Raw genomic sequence first — 17019 nt, 5'->3', positions numbered from 1 at the left:
AAATGAGTTCTCATTGTGATATTGATAAAAACAGGAACTTAAAAGTAGACGACATTAATTGCATTGATCCGAGCCGGCCGCCGGAAAACCGTAACGGATTTCTGAACAGTCCACACAGCTCCTCCTGACAGAGGACACAGACCAAGTAGACCAAAAATGCCGTGCTATAATTAAATCATTATTAGTGAGGACCATGCTGTATGAAGATAGGCTGAAATTGCGTTTAAGGTCGTGCCCGGGCTGGCCCAGTAGAGAGACTCGGCTCTGAAGTAAGTAGTTTCAGCTTCATTCTGCTCACATACTGTCACTCAAGTACTGCAATGGGGTTGAGGTCCACCACCGGTGTCAGTTCAGTTCTCCTCTCCCCCCTCGAATAAAGGACACCCTGTCTGTCAGGGCCTTCAACTACCCCCCCTCCCCTGGATGTCAACAGCTGTCCAGATCTGCGGATAAGAAAATCGATCCCCCCCCCACTAAGTCGGAGCTCCCATACACAAGCAGTTAGGAGTTCTGTTGAGACGAGAACGAGAAACAGGTTAAGGAAGGCGAGGGAGGAAGGAGGGCAGAGGGAGAGGAAATCGGGGTGGGGGGATTGGTAGGCTGAGATGGGGGGGCTAGAGACGGCTTATGTTTCCTCCGCAAAAAATGAGGTCTGAAAGGCCTCTTTTGTCTGCCGGCTTGGCGCTGCTGAGGCATTAGGAGTGAAAGGTGTGGAAAAACGTTCCCATACCGCCGTCTGACAGCCATGAGCTGATGCGACCGAGGAATGTTGTGACAGTTCAAAGAACTGTCCGCTCTGCTCTGGAAGGAAGGGGATTCAATGGCTCTGTCTGCACGAGCACACACACGCACAGTCACACACACATGCACAGTCACACGCAGTCACACACACACACACACACACACACACACACACACACACACACACACACACACACACACACACACACACACACACACACACACACACACACACACACACACACACACACACACACACACACACACACAGGCAGGGTTTCTCTGCTGTTTCGGCTGAGGGGGTGGGCGGGGGAAAAAAAGGAAAAAGAAAAATGCAACCATCTGTGCTGATGAGAAACACACCTGGTTTGTGTGGATGAGAGAGAGGTGAGATGTACGGATGTTCTGCCTCACCGAGCGCCTCCAGAGAAAAGAAAGAATGCCTGCTCTCGCCTCCAGGCAATGAATGAGTGAGTGGGGAAAATAGCGGTTGGGATAATGTGTATACATGTCCAGGTAAATACCACCGGGTTTGTTGTTGGTGGTGTTGTCTGCCCGGACAAGCAGAAAGCAAGGCCTCCAGCCACATCCCTCGGGGATGATTCAAGTACACAGAACTGGAGGAAACAATCCGAGGCGGGCCGGATGTGTGCACTGCACTCTCACGGTAATTGTTTAGGATATGAGCATAGCGAAGAGGCTTTTTATCACATCGATTTCAGGAATCTCCCCCCGAGGCGTTCCAATTACACATCCTCATGATCGATGAAGCACAATAGTCAAGGATATGCATTCGGAACGGCCGGCGTATGCACTACGAGGATTCACACAAGACTGGTCAAGTTGAAGAGTATATACGATTGTGAACGGGGTCGAGCGTATAGGCTGGTCAAGGAACGCAGCACGACAGTTACATTGTTTTAATAAATATAGGGCCACAACTAACGATTATGTTCTTGTTGATTATATCAATTACTTTTTTCATTAATTGGGAAATTTAGATGCACTTTTTTGTGTTCTTTTCATTTTTAAAGAATTAATTAACATTTGACTATTTCACCATTTATTTTGCTTACTATGAGCTCACCTACAATGACATGCAGCCAGTAGAGATAGAATATGAATTGATTATTTTCTAATCAAAGCATTGATTAGGAGGGCGAGGAGAAAGTCATAATGGAGGAGGGAGATTAAGACGTCTCATCTCTTCCTCTCTAATTGGTCTGTGTGACGATGCACCAATTATAGCAGTCGGGGGGGGGGGGGGGGGGGGGGGGGCGTCCACGTCTCTCGTCTCCACGTCTACGCAATCATCTCAGCAGGAGGCAGTGTGTGTGTGTGTGTGTGTGTGTGTGTTAATTGATGCATGTGTATGCATGCATGCATGTATGACTGTGTGCAGGTGTGTTCGGAGATACACCAGTGTGGGAAGATACGATAGTCATTATTGCTTCCTGTGATAGCAGAGAAGTAGGCTGCCGATGCATCGCTGTCACGCCCACTTGCGTGCACGTGCGTGCGTGCGTGTGTGTCTGTGTGGCGATTACTATATTCTATCAATTACTTTTTGGATTAATCAAATAGTCGAGCAGCACATTTGTTTTATATTTACAAAATGCTAGGACACTATAGTGATTACCGTATGTGGTTAATGTGGGGAAGATTTCCCAGAATACCCCAGGGGTCCTTGAGGTGGGGGGGGGGGGGAGAGAGAGAGAGAGAGAGAGAGAGATAGAGAGAGAGAGAGAGAGAGAGAGAGAGAGAGAGAGAGAGTGTGTAGCTAAAGCTTCGTTAGTTGGGTCGGTTAGCCTCAGGCTCAGATGGACTTAATGAAGAGCACACGCCACTCCGCACCCCCCAGGAATCATGGTTAATAACTGGCAGGATGTCGTCTGACCTACGGACATGCAAATGCAAAGTAGGGACTCACACACACAGACAATATACATACTCCCACCCACACACACACACACACACACATAAACTACACATTTCAGCTTACACGCAAATTAGACTTGCACTCTCTCTCTCTCACACACACACACACACACAGACACACACACACACGCAGACAAAATACATACTCCCACACACACACACACACACACACACACACACAGTGCACGCACGCACACATAAACTACACATTTCAGCTTACACGCAAATTAAACTTGCACTCTCTCTCTCTCTCTCACTCTCTCTCTCACACACACACACACACACACACACACACACACACACAGTAGCCTATAACTCCCCCTATAGACTAGCTAATCTAAAGCATATTTCATTGTGCTACCAGCACTGGGGTCACTGAGCACACAGCGCGGTGAGGGCATATGCCTCGCAGGGGGGGGGGGGGGGGGTTTAAGCACACGCTCGTTTGAACAATGGCCACTATTAGCTAATGGGGATGTTCGCGGATGTTCAGCGCCCCGCCTAATTGGGCTAAAATGTCCGCTCAAATTAAATTCCATCCGGGCTGCAGAGATAATGACATCGCCATGCAGCGAAATCCTTCTGGAAGGGTCTGTCATCTGAAGAGGAGGAGGAGGAGGAGCGGAGAGGAAGGGTCTGTTGTCATCTGAAGAGGAGGAGGAGGAGGAGGAGGAGGAGGAGGAGGAGGAGGAGGAGGAGCAGAGAGGAAGGGTCTGTCATCTGAAGAGGAGGAGGAAGAGGAGGAGGAGGAGCGGAGAGGAAGGGTCTGTCATCTGAAGAGGAGGAGGAGGAGGAGGAGGAGGAGGAGCGGAGAGGAAGGGTCTGTCATCTGAAGAGGAGGAGGAAGAGGAGGAGGAGGAGCGGAGAGGAAGGGTCTGTCATCTGAAGAGGAGGAGGAGGAGGAGCAGAGAGGAAGGGTCTGTCATCTGAAGAGGAGGAGGAGGAGGAGCGGAGAGGAAGGGTCTGTCATCTGAAGAGGAGGAGGAAGAGGAGGAGGAGGAGCGGAGAGGAAGGGTCTGTCATCTGAAGAGGAGGAGGAAGAGGAGGAGGAGGAGCAGAGAGGAAGGGTCTGTCATCTGAAGAGGAGGAGGAAGAGGAGGAGGAGGAGCGGAGAGGAAGGGTCTGTCATCTGAAGAGGAGGAGGAGGAGGAGCGGAGAGGAAGGGTCTGTCATCTGAAGAGGAGGAGGAGGAGGAGCGGAGAGGAAGGGTCTGTCATCTGAAGAGGAGGAGGAAGAGGAGGAGGAGGAGCGGAGAGGAAGGGTCTGTCATCTGAAGAGGAGGAGGAGGAGGAGGAGGAGCGCCCTGCTTCATCTGGCGTGGAGGACAGAGAGAGTGTGTCCGTCCGGGAATGAACATACTTATATTAGCGATAGTTGTGAGGGTCAGATGGGTCCACAAGTACGTCCAATTTGAGAAACGGACATTGTGAGTAGAGAGAAGTCTACATTATGAGCCTCCCGAAATGATCGGCCGATATTAACATGAACATGAGAAATCGGAAATTGTATTAGTTCAACTGTTGTAGTGTGTGCGTGTGTGTGTGTGTGTGTGTGTGTGTGTGTGTGTGTGTGTGTGTGTGTGTGTGTGCGCATGTGTGTGTGTGTGTGTGTGTGTGTGTGTGTTAAGAGAGAGGAGGTAACAAGGTTTTCTATTATTCAAGGAGGGGAGGGCAGCTGAGGACGAGAGAGGCCGGGAGACCATTACAACCGCCTCTCTCACAGATAAGGACAGGCTTTGTGCGTGTGTGTGTGTGTGTGTGTGTGTGTGTGTGTGTGTGTGTTCCCAGTCTGCTTACAAAGCCACTCTCCTCCCGTTGGAAGAAAGAAAGAGGAATCCTGGTCGTCTTTCTTCCGAGACACGGATCTGAGAGGAACAGAAGGCGAAGCGGCCGGCCAGCTCTCCAGGCAGCGGAGAGGAGATTAGGCTCTGGCGCTTTTTTTTCCTAAACGTGAGCCGCTTGTGACGGGGAATGCAGATTGATAAGGACAGACTGACAGATGCCTGGCTGACTGACTGACAGCCAGGGAAGAGGGAGGGAGGGGGAGGGGGCGGGGGAGGATTGGGCTGGAATGCCGCAAGAAGAAGAAAAATAAAAGAAACCCAAAGGAGACGAGACGAGGACAGAAAGAGAGAGAATGCACGATGGAAGTCCAACCGATGCACTCCCCATTTTCACTCGTCTGATTGACGGGTAGACAGGCAGGTTGAAGGGAAGACGGATGGACGGACGGACGACAGACAGACAGAACAGCACAGAACAGAACAGAGCAGAGCAGAGCAGAGCAGAGCAGAGCAGAGCAAAACAGGAAAGGAAAGGAAACGTGACAGCAGCGTTTTAGCTATAGTGGAAATCGGAGTAAGTCGGTGATGTATGGCGGAAACCATGCATGTCCAAAACCGTCACTATGTTCACTAAAACCCATTTGGTTTTTAATAGCAGAAATAGCTCATGTACAAACTCACAGCACTTTGCAATGCGATGCGTTTTGAGCTTTAATTCACAAGAGATTTTTGTGTGAAACATGAGGTTTCTGCCCAACGACAATATGAGACGAGGATCTGAGGGAGATCTAGTCTTAATACTGTCTGATCTGTAGCCACAACACAAGCAAAGCAGAAAGAAATGGTCCGCCAAGAACAGAACAAAAACCTACTAAATAAAAACAAAATACAGCCCAACCCAAAGATGTCCTCGGCTAGCCACACACAAACACACTGACACGCTGCTGATGATGGTTCACTGTAAACTGCTTTGCATGTTCATTTTAAAAGAGTGTACAAATGGAAGCGCTTCCATCCTCATGATGCCTTCACACGGGCAGACGCAAAGATGTATCTTTGTAGCTGAAGTTGAAACCAGCTCAATTTGTTTGTAGCTTTGTAGCTTTTGCAGCAGCTACAAACGTCGGATGAATCTTTGCATCTTCATGTCGCTGGCTTCCATTGAAGATGAATGGTAGACTGTATCTTTGCATCTGCCCGTGTGAACGCAGCATCAGAGTAAGCCTAACTCATCAAAGGAACACTTTTGACCGTGTTGGTAGTTAAATGGTAAAAAAAACTAAACGTAATTAATGGTAAGTACTAGCCTGGGTAAACATCTCCCCCCTCGCCAGATTTGCATTCTACCCCTCCTGGCAGAATTAAATGTTGTCCAGAAGGGGGAGTGGGTTTACCCAGGATAGGTAAGTACATATGTAGGGATATGGAGGGATACAGGATGGTATGAAATCAACATCAACAAGAAGCTTTGAGGGCGCGCGCGCGCACGTGTGTGTGTGTGTGTGTGTGTGTGTGTGTGTGTGTGTGTGTGTGTGTGTGTGTGTGTGTGTGTGTGTGTGCGTGCGTGCGTGTGTGCGTGTGCGCGTGCGTGTGTCATAACAGGTACAGTACATTGTTACTCTTGCAGTTAAATCCCACATGACTGCAGTACTGACGTTCGTCTCAACTATTTAAAGTCTAAGAGGTCATCCGTGCTTTCGGTCACACTGTGTCATTTAAAAATAAATAAAAAAAACCACAACAGCAAATACTCTTATTGTTAGATATTTCCCTTTGTTGTCGCTGCTATTATGGGTCAATGCATTTAGTTGTTTTACATAATATAATACATTTCTCCACACGCTGTGCGTCCTGGTCATACCTGGAGTCTGGAAGTTGATGCGTCTCATCTCCACAGGGTCGGTGGGGTGGTGTGGCGTGATGTCTGCGTTGTTCAGCAGACACTTGGCGCGCGGCTCCGACTCCTTTCTTTTACGGCTGGAGAGAGACGGAGAAGAAAAGGACGAGACGGACGTTGTTAGACGGCGGTGTCATGAACAAAATGGCGAGAGCATACGCAACGCACACGCGCACAGTAAGCAACACTGTGGCTCTCGTATGTCTTTGAGAAAAGAGAAAAGAAACACAAACACAACACTGTCGAGACAAGAACCTGATTATGCTCCTTCTTGTGAGCGCAAAGACCTGCATGTGTTCAAATCTGACTCCTGCATCGTCTACTTGTCTAGCGTAGGCGCCAGCCATCCACCATTTCGACAAGAAGTGCCATGTTTTTATCCATAATCAACCTTACGCTTATTTATTATGACACCACACGTCAAAATAACATATTCCCAGCAGACTTTGATTGCCTATACATAACGGCCTGTATTATGTTCTTCATCTTCTCTTGAAATATGTTCGTACGGTATCAGGACTAGACTCTAGACCTATATCTCCTAGACTCCCAGGGTTTGAATGAACGTAAAATGATGTGCTGGATGTGATTTGCATACCGACGTGGGGGGGGGGACTTCATTTAATTGGCTAAATGTCTTGCGTGCCAGCGCTCACCCTCCACTGTTGGCACCCATGTCTAAAGGTTGCCAACCCCCCCGCTTGGTCTAGCATGTCCCTCCCCTCCTCTGCCCTTGGGTCTCTTGTCCCTCTACACTACACTATCCTATCCGAAATAAAGTATACAAACTAATAATATACAAATAAAAAATACAGCTATGGCGAAAAGAGGCATATCTGGTGTGTGCCAGCTTTCTCCTCCACCCAACCTCCTCCCACAACCACCCGTCGGACTAATTAAAAGCGTTTTTCATGCTGAGACGGCTTATTTTTCTTCTCCTGCTGAAAAAAAAAACGAAAAATGCAATAAAACAGCTGCAGCTAAAGCCTTACCTGTCAGGTTTGCTGTTTCCACAAGCAAGCAATGAAGGAATCAAATAAATACACACAGACACGAGACGGGGAGAGAGAGGGGAAAAAACACACCGCAAGGGGGGGGAGGGAGGGGGGGCAAGAAGACACAGATCAATATAGAGCAGTTTAAAATTCACAGGGGCTGCTTCGGAGCTCTCACACACAAGATAAAGCTCATCAGCATTTGGACTTTGGAGAAGGGGTGTGTGACTACACTGTGTGTGTGTGTGTGTGTGTGTGTGTGTGTGTGCGTGCGTGCGTGCGTGCGTGCGTGCGTGTGTGCATGCGTGTTCATGGCCATTACTTTGGGCCAACTGAGTGTTCTTGTTGAAGGTTGAGTATCAATATATAATATACATGTGTGTGTGTGTGTGTGTCAATCGAACTACATACTGTATCTTATAAAACGTGCAATTTCAAATCGATCCCTATTATATAGGCATGCCATTATTATGTGTACAGTTTCAAAGAAATCTACCACAACGTTGAAGCTTAACTTCACAAAATAAAGAGCAACACTTGGTTAATCAATTCGTTGATATACTGTATATTATTTATTTTAATAATGAAATTAATAATTTACAAAAATGTAAATAATAATTGATAGAATAATGGCTAAGAAAAGTAATGATAGTTTCAGCAGCAATATTTGTGTGTGCGTGTGTCTGTGGTGTGTCTTTGTCTGTGTGCGTGTGCGTCCGTGCGTGCAGGTGGGTGGGTGGGCGGGGCGGGGAGTTAGTAAGGGCAGGTCAGGACCAAAGACAAGCCTGGATAACACTGTCCACCAGGAAGAGATGGAGGGAAAAGAGGAGAGAGAGAGAGAAAGAGAGACAGACAGACAGACAGACAGATTCAAGGAGAGACGTTACTAAGACTAAGACTAGCACTAAGACAAGAGGTAAGGCAAGGTCACACTGCCTAGCTCACCTGACAGCAGCAGCCAGCTAGTAGAACCCAGCGATACGCCTGACCTCTAACACAGCCGTCACTCAACTCTACTGGGACATGTAGTCCAACTAAAACTAGCGGCTGCAACTAAAACTACAACTGGAGACTGCTTTTTCCCGTTTGCTTTGTGATGTGTTGTGCTGCACTTTCAGAAGACTTCTCCTACAGTATGTGATTCCTTTCTTAGTTTATTTGGAGATGTTTCGGAGATCGGCTATTTCTGAACAGAAATTCGAATGAAATGTAGAATTGCAGGATCACTGTGTTTGCCTGTGTCGCTTTTAGGTCCATACATGGACATTGCTGTCTGTCCCCGTCCCTTTTATGCCCATATAATGTGGAGATCCCTGATGTCACATATGCCCATAATAATTGTAGAAGAGAATAATTGTAGAAGTATAAAGTATTGAAAAATGGCATAATAATAAAGAGAATAATAAAGTATTGAAAAATGTAGTAAAGTCAAATCCCTCAAAATGTTTCTATTTACTTCAGTGCAATATGTGGAAACTGTGGAAACCTCATATGTCCAAAACTGTTACTTTTCATTCAGGATTCAAATAAAACAAATTGCTAAAAGTAGCAGATATACAATCTCAAAGTGCTTTGCGGCACATTTTGAGTTTGCTAAATGTGATGTTTTTTAGTTTTTTAGTTAGTCAGTGTAGGCTAAGTAAAAACAAATGGAGATAAGAGGTTTCTGCACGACAACAGCGACATATACCTAGTTACTTTCCACCACGGCACATTTTACATGCAACAACTTTTGCCATTTCTTTTTTAAATTCATGCTAGACCACATAAACACCAGTCTGAGCATGCTCACAACCATGGAGTTTCACCATCAACATCCAGAACAAACCCTAGAACACTAAACATCCTTTTTGTCACGACGTTTAAACCCGGGGTTATTTCACCCATTGTAAAATATTCCATAAAACATACTATCTCTATGACATAATATCACTAAACACGGGTGAAATTCACCCGAACACCGGCCAGGGAAACAAACGTACCTTCACTGAGCATCATGAAGGTACTGAAAGACCTTACCCACCTCAGACATCAGCAACATTATGAACATTACAACAAATATAATTGTCCGGGTGAAAATCACCCGTGTTTAGTGTTCTAGGGTTAAAAGTTTAGTTACAGACAAATACAGTGAAGTGAAATGAACTGAAAGCTCACTCCACACAGACAGTATAGGAGACCATCGATACAGTACTATACTGTACTATACTGAATGTGCATGGCTATTGGCTAAGTATATTGTTGCTGCCGGGCAGAGACCTCTTACGGTCTTACCCGTAACTCCATATTTTAACTTGTTGTGTCTTGTCTTAAATCAACAACCTACACAAAAGCATAAAACGTAGCAGATGCAAAAGCTCAAAACGTGGTTCCAATTGACGCTTTTTGAGCCTGTGGATCTGCTACAGTACGTACGTACGTTAGCTATTTTTTTTATTGTTTGAATCCTGAAAAGTTACAGTTTTGGACATACCGGTAATATGAGTTTTTTCCACCCGACAGTGACTTAGGTAGGGTAAGTGATATTGTTTGGTTTAAACAAAAATGTATTTATTTTATTATAAGGTTGAACATTTTGTGATGGTAATGCCCTACGTGTTTATTGACAGGGGTCTCTGAACAAAACAAACCCTTGGTGGTATCTTGTGTGAGTTGTCTATCCTGATCCTGATTTAATACATTTGGTATGGTGTTTACTAAACAGCTGGAGAGACAGGGACACCAACAACAACAAATCACTTACCGTACTTTTATTATTTTGCAGTAAAAACAAGTTGGCAACTCTGTCGAGGCGCCAACTTGCGCCTTGCACACAAGCATGGCCTACTTGTGCACAGGCAGAGCGCGCAAGTACTGCTACTAACTAATGTATATTACTACTGCTGTTCTAAATCCTTTAGACCCGTTATTGGCCTTATACCAACCTTGAAACGTACCTTAGTTACGTCACCATCAACAGCCAATAAGGGACCACCATTATTATCCCGACATACATGCATAATACATACATACATACATACATACATACATACATATTATATTAGGTATGCGGTCTAGCCTAACTTGGACTCAGGGGGGTGGACGCCTCTGCCTTGCATAGTCCCCAGTGAATAGGCAGTTTGCCCTTCACTGGTAACCTTATTTTGGATTTGTTTTAAATATAGGAAGGTTTTATGGGCTGGGCTTTTTACTAAAAAGCCCCCCCTTTTAAAATACTACACACATACATACATACCCACCTACATACATACATTTCAGACGTTTTAGCAGTTTTTAAGGACCCACTTTTAGGCCAGTGCACCAGAGCAAGCTTTTGCCTTTTTTTAAACCCCACCCATTTTAACCAAATACATTTCAGAAGTTTTAGCAGTTTTTAAGGACCCACTTTTAGGCCAGTGCACGAGAGCAAGCTCTTGCCTTTTTTTAAACCCTACCCATTTTAACCAAATACATATTACATACCCAGCCGATCGCAGTACTTGCTCGCTCTGCTTGCGCAAGTAACACGTAATAAAAACAAGTTCTCTACACAACTCCACATTTATAACATAATAAAGACCAACTGACTTCTTGTAGAGGAGGATGGCGATGACGATGCAGATGATGAAGACCACGGCCAGCACGGGGCCCACCACCCAGATGAGGCCGTCTCCGCCCGTCTCCACCGGCATGGGGTCCACCACCATCTCTGGGGTCATCACCGTGTCCGTGTACGGGCTGGTCGCAAACATTTTCTGAACACGACACACACAGAACACATTTAAAGCCAGGCGTTTCTTGGGGCCGCCCTTTTTTTCCTGCGCCAGGTCAAAAACTAGATAAAACTAGAAAAAGCGAACCGTGTGACGTGGGTCTTGAACTGAAGTATTAGCCGGCGATGTGTCCGTCGCTCGAGTTGACCCGGTCTTCACTAGCAGGAAACGCACTGATCTGCTAACCGGAGCATTGCGCTAGGTTTTTATTGACCTCCTAATATCATGTCTCACCTCATATTACCTCACCTGAGCTTCAATTCGGAGATAAACATACAGACAAACAAACGTAGCTAGTCATTGGAGCAGTTGTTAGGCACCGCTCAAAAACAGCTGCCAGGCTCATTTTAGAAGGGAACAGATTTTATTGCGTCATTTTATTGTTAAAGAAGGCCGATGCACACCTCGAATTATACAAAAAAAGAGAATCAATATTTGTAGCCCGATCTCAGAATAGTAGATAGCAGTTTGATTTTTAAAACTGCAACTGTTTATTTCCTGCGCTCTCTCTCTGCATATGATAAATCTATGATTGAGTCTGTAATTATTTATAATAAGCGACGGGACGGTAATATATTCGACAAGGGATGCGGCAGTTTGCTGGAAAAACAGCAATAATAAACACAGGTTACGTTGATCCATGATTGAAATGAGATTACTGAGGTCGTCAAAGTTACACTCTAATTCCTGTGGGAGCTACGTTTTTATTTGAGCCAGACAACAGCGATGCAGAGACAGAGAGCACAGTGAAGGATCGCGACACTTTCAGAAGATTCAAACGGCAATCTATCTCCCAGGGGTCTAATGCATTGTAACGGTGATAGACTCCCGCATGTTACCGGCTGATATCGACAATAAGCCACTTCTCTTATTTGTTGACGAAATTGACATGTTTAGTCTTTTTCATCATGATTTAGTTTTTGTCTCTCCGTCCCTCCCTGCGTCTACTCACCCCGGCCGTGGCGTTGAGCTCGGCCAGCAGGAAGAAGACGTACTCCTGGCCCGCCTCCAGAGGCGTGTTCTGGCAGACGCTGTGCCGGTGGTCCGTCCCCACCACGAAGCTGACCGGCAGCTGCCTGAAGCACGCCGTGATGAACGGCTTCTTCTGGTCCAGCTGGGCCAGCTGGCGGCGGGAGCGCCGCTTGGGGGCCACCTCCTTCAACAGCTGATAGAGAGAGAGAGAGAGAGAGAGAGAGAGAGAGAGAATGGATGGGAGTACCAGGTTAGAACACCTTTCATTCCCTGCCAAAGTTGTCCGTGACGTCTTTTGGGGATTTTTTGTCCTACACCGCCAAAGACGTCTCCCACTGTCTATAGGGAATTCCTTTTAGTCTAGCGGTTAAGATGTTGGCTTTCCACGCGAGAGACCTGGGTTTGAAAGCCGGGCGTTACAAATGTCGTTATGAATGTTTATAATCATGCGTGACATCTTATAACAATGTTTATAACATTTTTTATGTGCCGTTCTTTGTTATAAATCGTACATAATTATTTACAAATTTAAACAAATGTATGTCTTAAACATCTCTATCGTTTCACTTTGTTAATTCTGATTCTGCACATAAATACGGTACATGCCAAATGGGCAGAGAGTCCAGACTAGAGTAATGCACGTCCATCCAAAACAAACCGGTAGAGACAGCCCTGGCACCCAACTTCAACTTTCAACTCTCCCTGTGCCCTGGAGGACACCGCAGAACATTTAAATAATACTGTAAGCCCCCAGTCACCACTGATAAGCCTGCTCCTCTCACTATGAACTACAAAGGACCCCAAGAGGCTGAATGCCTGGCGAAGGGCTCCCACAGTCCAGACAACCGTCTTACTACTGCACACCCACCCACAGACACACGCGCATGCTTATACGTTTGTATTACTATACTTATGGGGACATCAACATTTTACGTTGCTGATTTTATAAATGTCATTTTGTTTTTCATTCTTTCAGTTGTTTTTACCCCTGACCATAAAAGCAGAAAGTAGCCGATCTACAAGCTCATAAGGTCTGCCACTGCAACTAAGTATAAACCAGGCATATCTCCACATTAGAGTTCTGCATCTCATAATGCCTAATCCTAAACCCAAATTGAAATCTTTACCTAATTTCCCTAACCCACACCCCCTTTTCTCTCTCCATGAAATAACTATTGCTCTTACAGGGAAACAGTCCTCATAATGCCTGTTTCTCAAATTCTGCTACACTTGTGCATGGGGACATTTGGCACACGTAGGCTATAGTGATACAAGTGCACGCACAGGCACACGCACACACACACACACACACACACACACACACTCACACACACACACACACACACACACACACACACACACACACACACACACACAGAGTGGATTGAAGTGAGCATGTGTGTGTGTGTGTGTGTGTGTGTGTAATCCCAAATCCAATAGGGATGCTGGGCACTGAGCAGCTCCTCAAGGTGACCTTGGAGGAGCTCTGGGAAGTGTACGACTTACAATGTAATTCTTTCCATTACATGCCAATTAGCATAACCAACCAGATCTGCACAGAGCGTATGGATTTGTGTGCTCTGGTGTATGTGTGTGTGTGTGTGTGTGTGTGTGTGTGTGTGTGCGCTCTGGTGTGTGTGTGTGTGTGTGTGTGTGTGTGTGTGTGTGTGTGTGTGTGTGTGTGTGTGCACTGGGGGAAGAAAAGTACCCAGAATGCCTCACTTAAAAGACCTGAGGCGGGTTCTACAAATTACTTCTATATCAGTGGCTCTAGCAGACTAGCACTCTCCCGGTTTTTAGAAAATGTTCAAAAACAGCTTGCAGGGCGGCACGAAGTGACGTGCTGTAATCTTGTATGTCTGATGTTTTTGAACAGCCAACGCTAAGGTCTCAAATCACACAGATGCTTTCCCGCTTTTAATGTATCAATACATCAATGTAGAAATATTCTGTTACAAGCAAAACATAAATAAATACTATATTAAATTTTACTGAAAGTACACAAGTTTTAGCATAAAAATAGGGATACTTCACCCCTTTTGCCCCCTCTTATTTTAATGGCATTTGGGAGACGTTTGGGTAATATGTGTTTTTAGATATTTTAGTATTTCAAAGTGTCCATGATGTCCAGGACACTGGGCTCACTTCCTTCTTGGACTACAATTCCCATAATGCTTTGGTGCACTGCTCCTCCTTGTGGATAGGGGGACGGCTGTCCTACCAAGACAACATGTAGTCCGGGAAGTAAGTGAGCCCAGTATCCATGACATCATGGACACTTACTACTAAAATATCTAAAACACATATATTACACACATAAAAAAACCCAGGAAAGTGTTTCTTGTCTCCCAAACATTAAAATAAGATCTGGTTGCAAAAGGGGTGAAGTGTCCCTTTAACCCATTTAGACCTGACGTCGAAATTTTTAAAATGTCTTCTAAATCATGACAGTATTCTGAAATACTTATGTTTCTATATCAGTGGTTGTCAAACTATATGTCAAGGTCCCCCAGAATTATATGTCATTTGGCCACCGACCCCCATCTGAAAATATTATGTTGTTTCCAAGGACCCCCCCAGAATCAAAGATTTGAGTTAAAAACGTTCTGAAAGAATATATATTCAAAGATTTGCGCCACATTTTCACGACCGTATAGCTTGTAGATCTGCTATTTTTCAATGGCTAAAGCTATAACATAATAGATCTTACCTCGTCCATGTCCATCTCGTCTGGGCTCTTCAGGTTCTTGACGCTCGTCACCGTCCTCTTCAGTGGAACCACAACCACATACCAGTTCCTGAAATAAAGACATATGAAAAGTCATGAATAGTAGCAAAAAAAATAAAAAATAATAAGAATACAGTATGAATCTGTTAAACACTTTCAACCTAACGTCCCTGTTTTTTTGCATAGGCTTTTGGTCAAACAAATTGTCCATCTTGTCTGTAATTTAAAAAAAAAATATATATAGGCCTAGCCTAATAATAAAAAAATATATAAATAGCTGTTCTACATGCCCAAACGTTATATAGTAAAAAAAGAAAAAAAAAATCTATTCCACATGCTAAACATGATACACACATCAATACAATTAATGCATATATATATTCCAATATATTCCAGGTATAGTTCAACCAGCCAGGTTGAGAATGATATTGTGTCTCGTGAGGATATCGTGATGGCTGGTGCTCTCACACAACAAGCGCCACTTGTTCTATCACGATGCCCACCTCGATCCGCAGTGCAGTCTATAGCTAGCAAATCAGAAAAGCCTTAGAATGCTATTTCCGTAACAATAACCCGCTAACCCTGACTTTCATTACGTACAACAATAGACTGTGTCAGACCCTTGAGAGCTCAGTAATTGTAGCGAGTCGTACTGCGGCATTCTGTGCGTGTTATATTATATTACTGTGTGTTTGGCTTGTTCCATTGTGTTGCGTTGCAGTGCTGCGTCCAAGAGCTAATTTCCCCATGAGTATAATGAAGTAGCTGTTGAATGAGTTCCAGACATAGTATACTACTGCTCGTGCACCACTTGTAAAGCTGCATTCTGTGTGTGAGATGAGATGTAGGCGTTGTTGCGTTTACGAGATTTAAGTTGCCGATCAATTGTCAAACGCATAATTGCGATTCAGCGATTCCATTGTGTTTCTGTCGCTGGAGCAAAACTGGAGAATATGAATACAAATTACTATTTCCGTTTGCCTTGGATTTAGGCTTCATAATCAAACATTGCACAGGGCAAATAATATGACAAATACATCTAATATACAAAGACAGCATTGACATTATTTAATAATTTTACACTTTTAAATAAAGTAAAAAATAGCTGATCTCCAGGTCTCCAGGTCTGCAAGGTCCCGCGGGCGAACGTCTAATGTCTCTTTCGAGTCCAGAACTGAAAAAGTTAGGAAACCGCTAGTCTAGGAAAATTGGCCTCAGATCCTGTGCAGCAGGGGCGTGGCCCAGTGCGTTGCGTTTCAAATGAAATGCGAATCAAAAGACAGGGGCGGGTTCCACATGGAGTGGGCGCTACATCTAAATAAGACGGAAGGGAAACAATTGCTCCTTGAGCGGTGGTGGCCTACTACAATTCAATTTGGAATTGGATTCCCTTCGGACTATTTTCATGGTATGCACATAAAACTTATGGGAACTCAGATTAGGAAACCGCTGCAACCAAATGACTCACTTTACGTCCTTCATGTCGACGACGGGAGGGAAGGTCATGGTGAGCAAGGTCTCGGGGTCGCCGAACACGTCCAGCTTGGGCTTCCTGGCCAGGAGGAAGGGTGCCGTCCTGGCGTGCACGCGGTGCCGCGGCCCCCCGTCCGCGCTCTCCTGGCACGCCACGCGGAACTCGTAGCTGCTGTTGGCCCGCAGGCCGGTGACCAGCACCTTGGTCTGCCGCGCGTCCACGTCCATCTTCTGACGGTTGTACTCGATCTGTTGAGAGACGGACAGACGGACGGACGGACGGACGGAGGGAGGTGGATTCATGTTAGTTCTGAGCTGGGTACGACCAGTGGTGGGTGTAGGTACTCACATTCCTTGCTTAACCCATTCTGACCTGAGATCAGATTCTAGTTTTCTGAAAAAGCTATGTTTCTATGTCAGTTGTTCTTCACCTACAGTACAAGCTCGTAGCTTGTAGGTCAGCTTGTAGATCTGATATTTTTCAATAGCTAAAGCATAACATAAAGCTAACACCAAACGGGGTTCGCGCCCAAAATGGGTTAAAAACCTATTTAGGCCCGACATCAAAATTTAAAAAATGTCTTTTAAATCATGACATAAATGAAATGAAATACCTCATGTTTCTATATCAATTTTATGTTTGCTTTTTTCTTCTTCTTGGTTCCTTCCTTTTCTTCATGAAAAGCAATTTTGGGTAATTAGAAAAGTGCTACATAAATCTGACCTATTATTATTATTAC

General features: G+C 45.1%; 1 protein-coding gene across 4 annotated transcripts in view; it reads right to left on the bottom strand.

The window, feature by feature from the left end:
• Positions 1 to 17019, bottom strand: part of ptprsa (protein tyrosine phosphatase receptor type Sa) — a 254365-nt gene that overhangs the window by 51027 nt on the left and 186319 nt on the right. For all 4 annotated transcript variants that reach the window (XM_080770974.1, XM_080770973.1, XM_080770972.1 and 1 more), the window contains exons 16-20: positions 16275 to 16528; positions 14789 to 14876; positions 12059 to 12271; positions 10922 to 11088; positions 6324 to 6439 (exon numbers count right to left, since the gene is read on the bottom strand). In XM_080770974.1, the coding sequence (XP_080627100.1) occupies positions 6324 to 6439; positions 10922 to 11088; positions 12059 to 12271; positions 14789 to 14876; positions 16275 to 16528 (838 nt within the window). The remainder of the gene's footprint in view (positions 1 to 6323; positions 6440 to 10921; positions 11089 to 12058; positions 12272 to 14788; positions 14877 to 16274; positions 16529 to 17019) is intronic.

This window comes from Protomyctophum bolini (genome assembly GCF_963924005.1).
Source record: "Protomyctophum bolini genome assembly, chromosome: 8".
NCBI classification, from domain to species: domain Eukaryota; kingdom Metazoa; phylum Chordata; class Actinopteri; order Myctophiformes; family Myctophidae; genus Protomyctophum; species Protomyctophum bolini.
The sequence above is the reverse complement of the archived record's forward strand: the minus strand, read 5'-3'. Positions and strand labels throughout refer to the sequence as shown.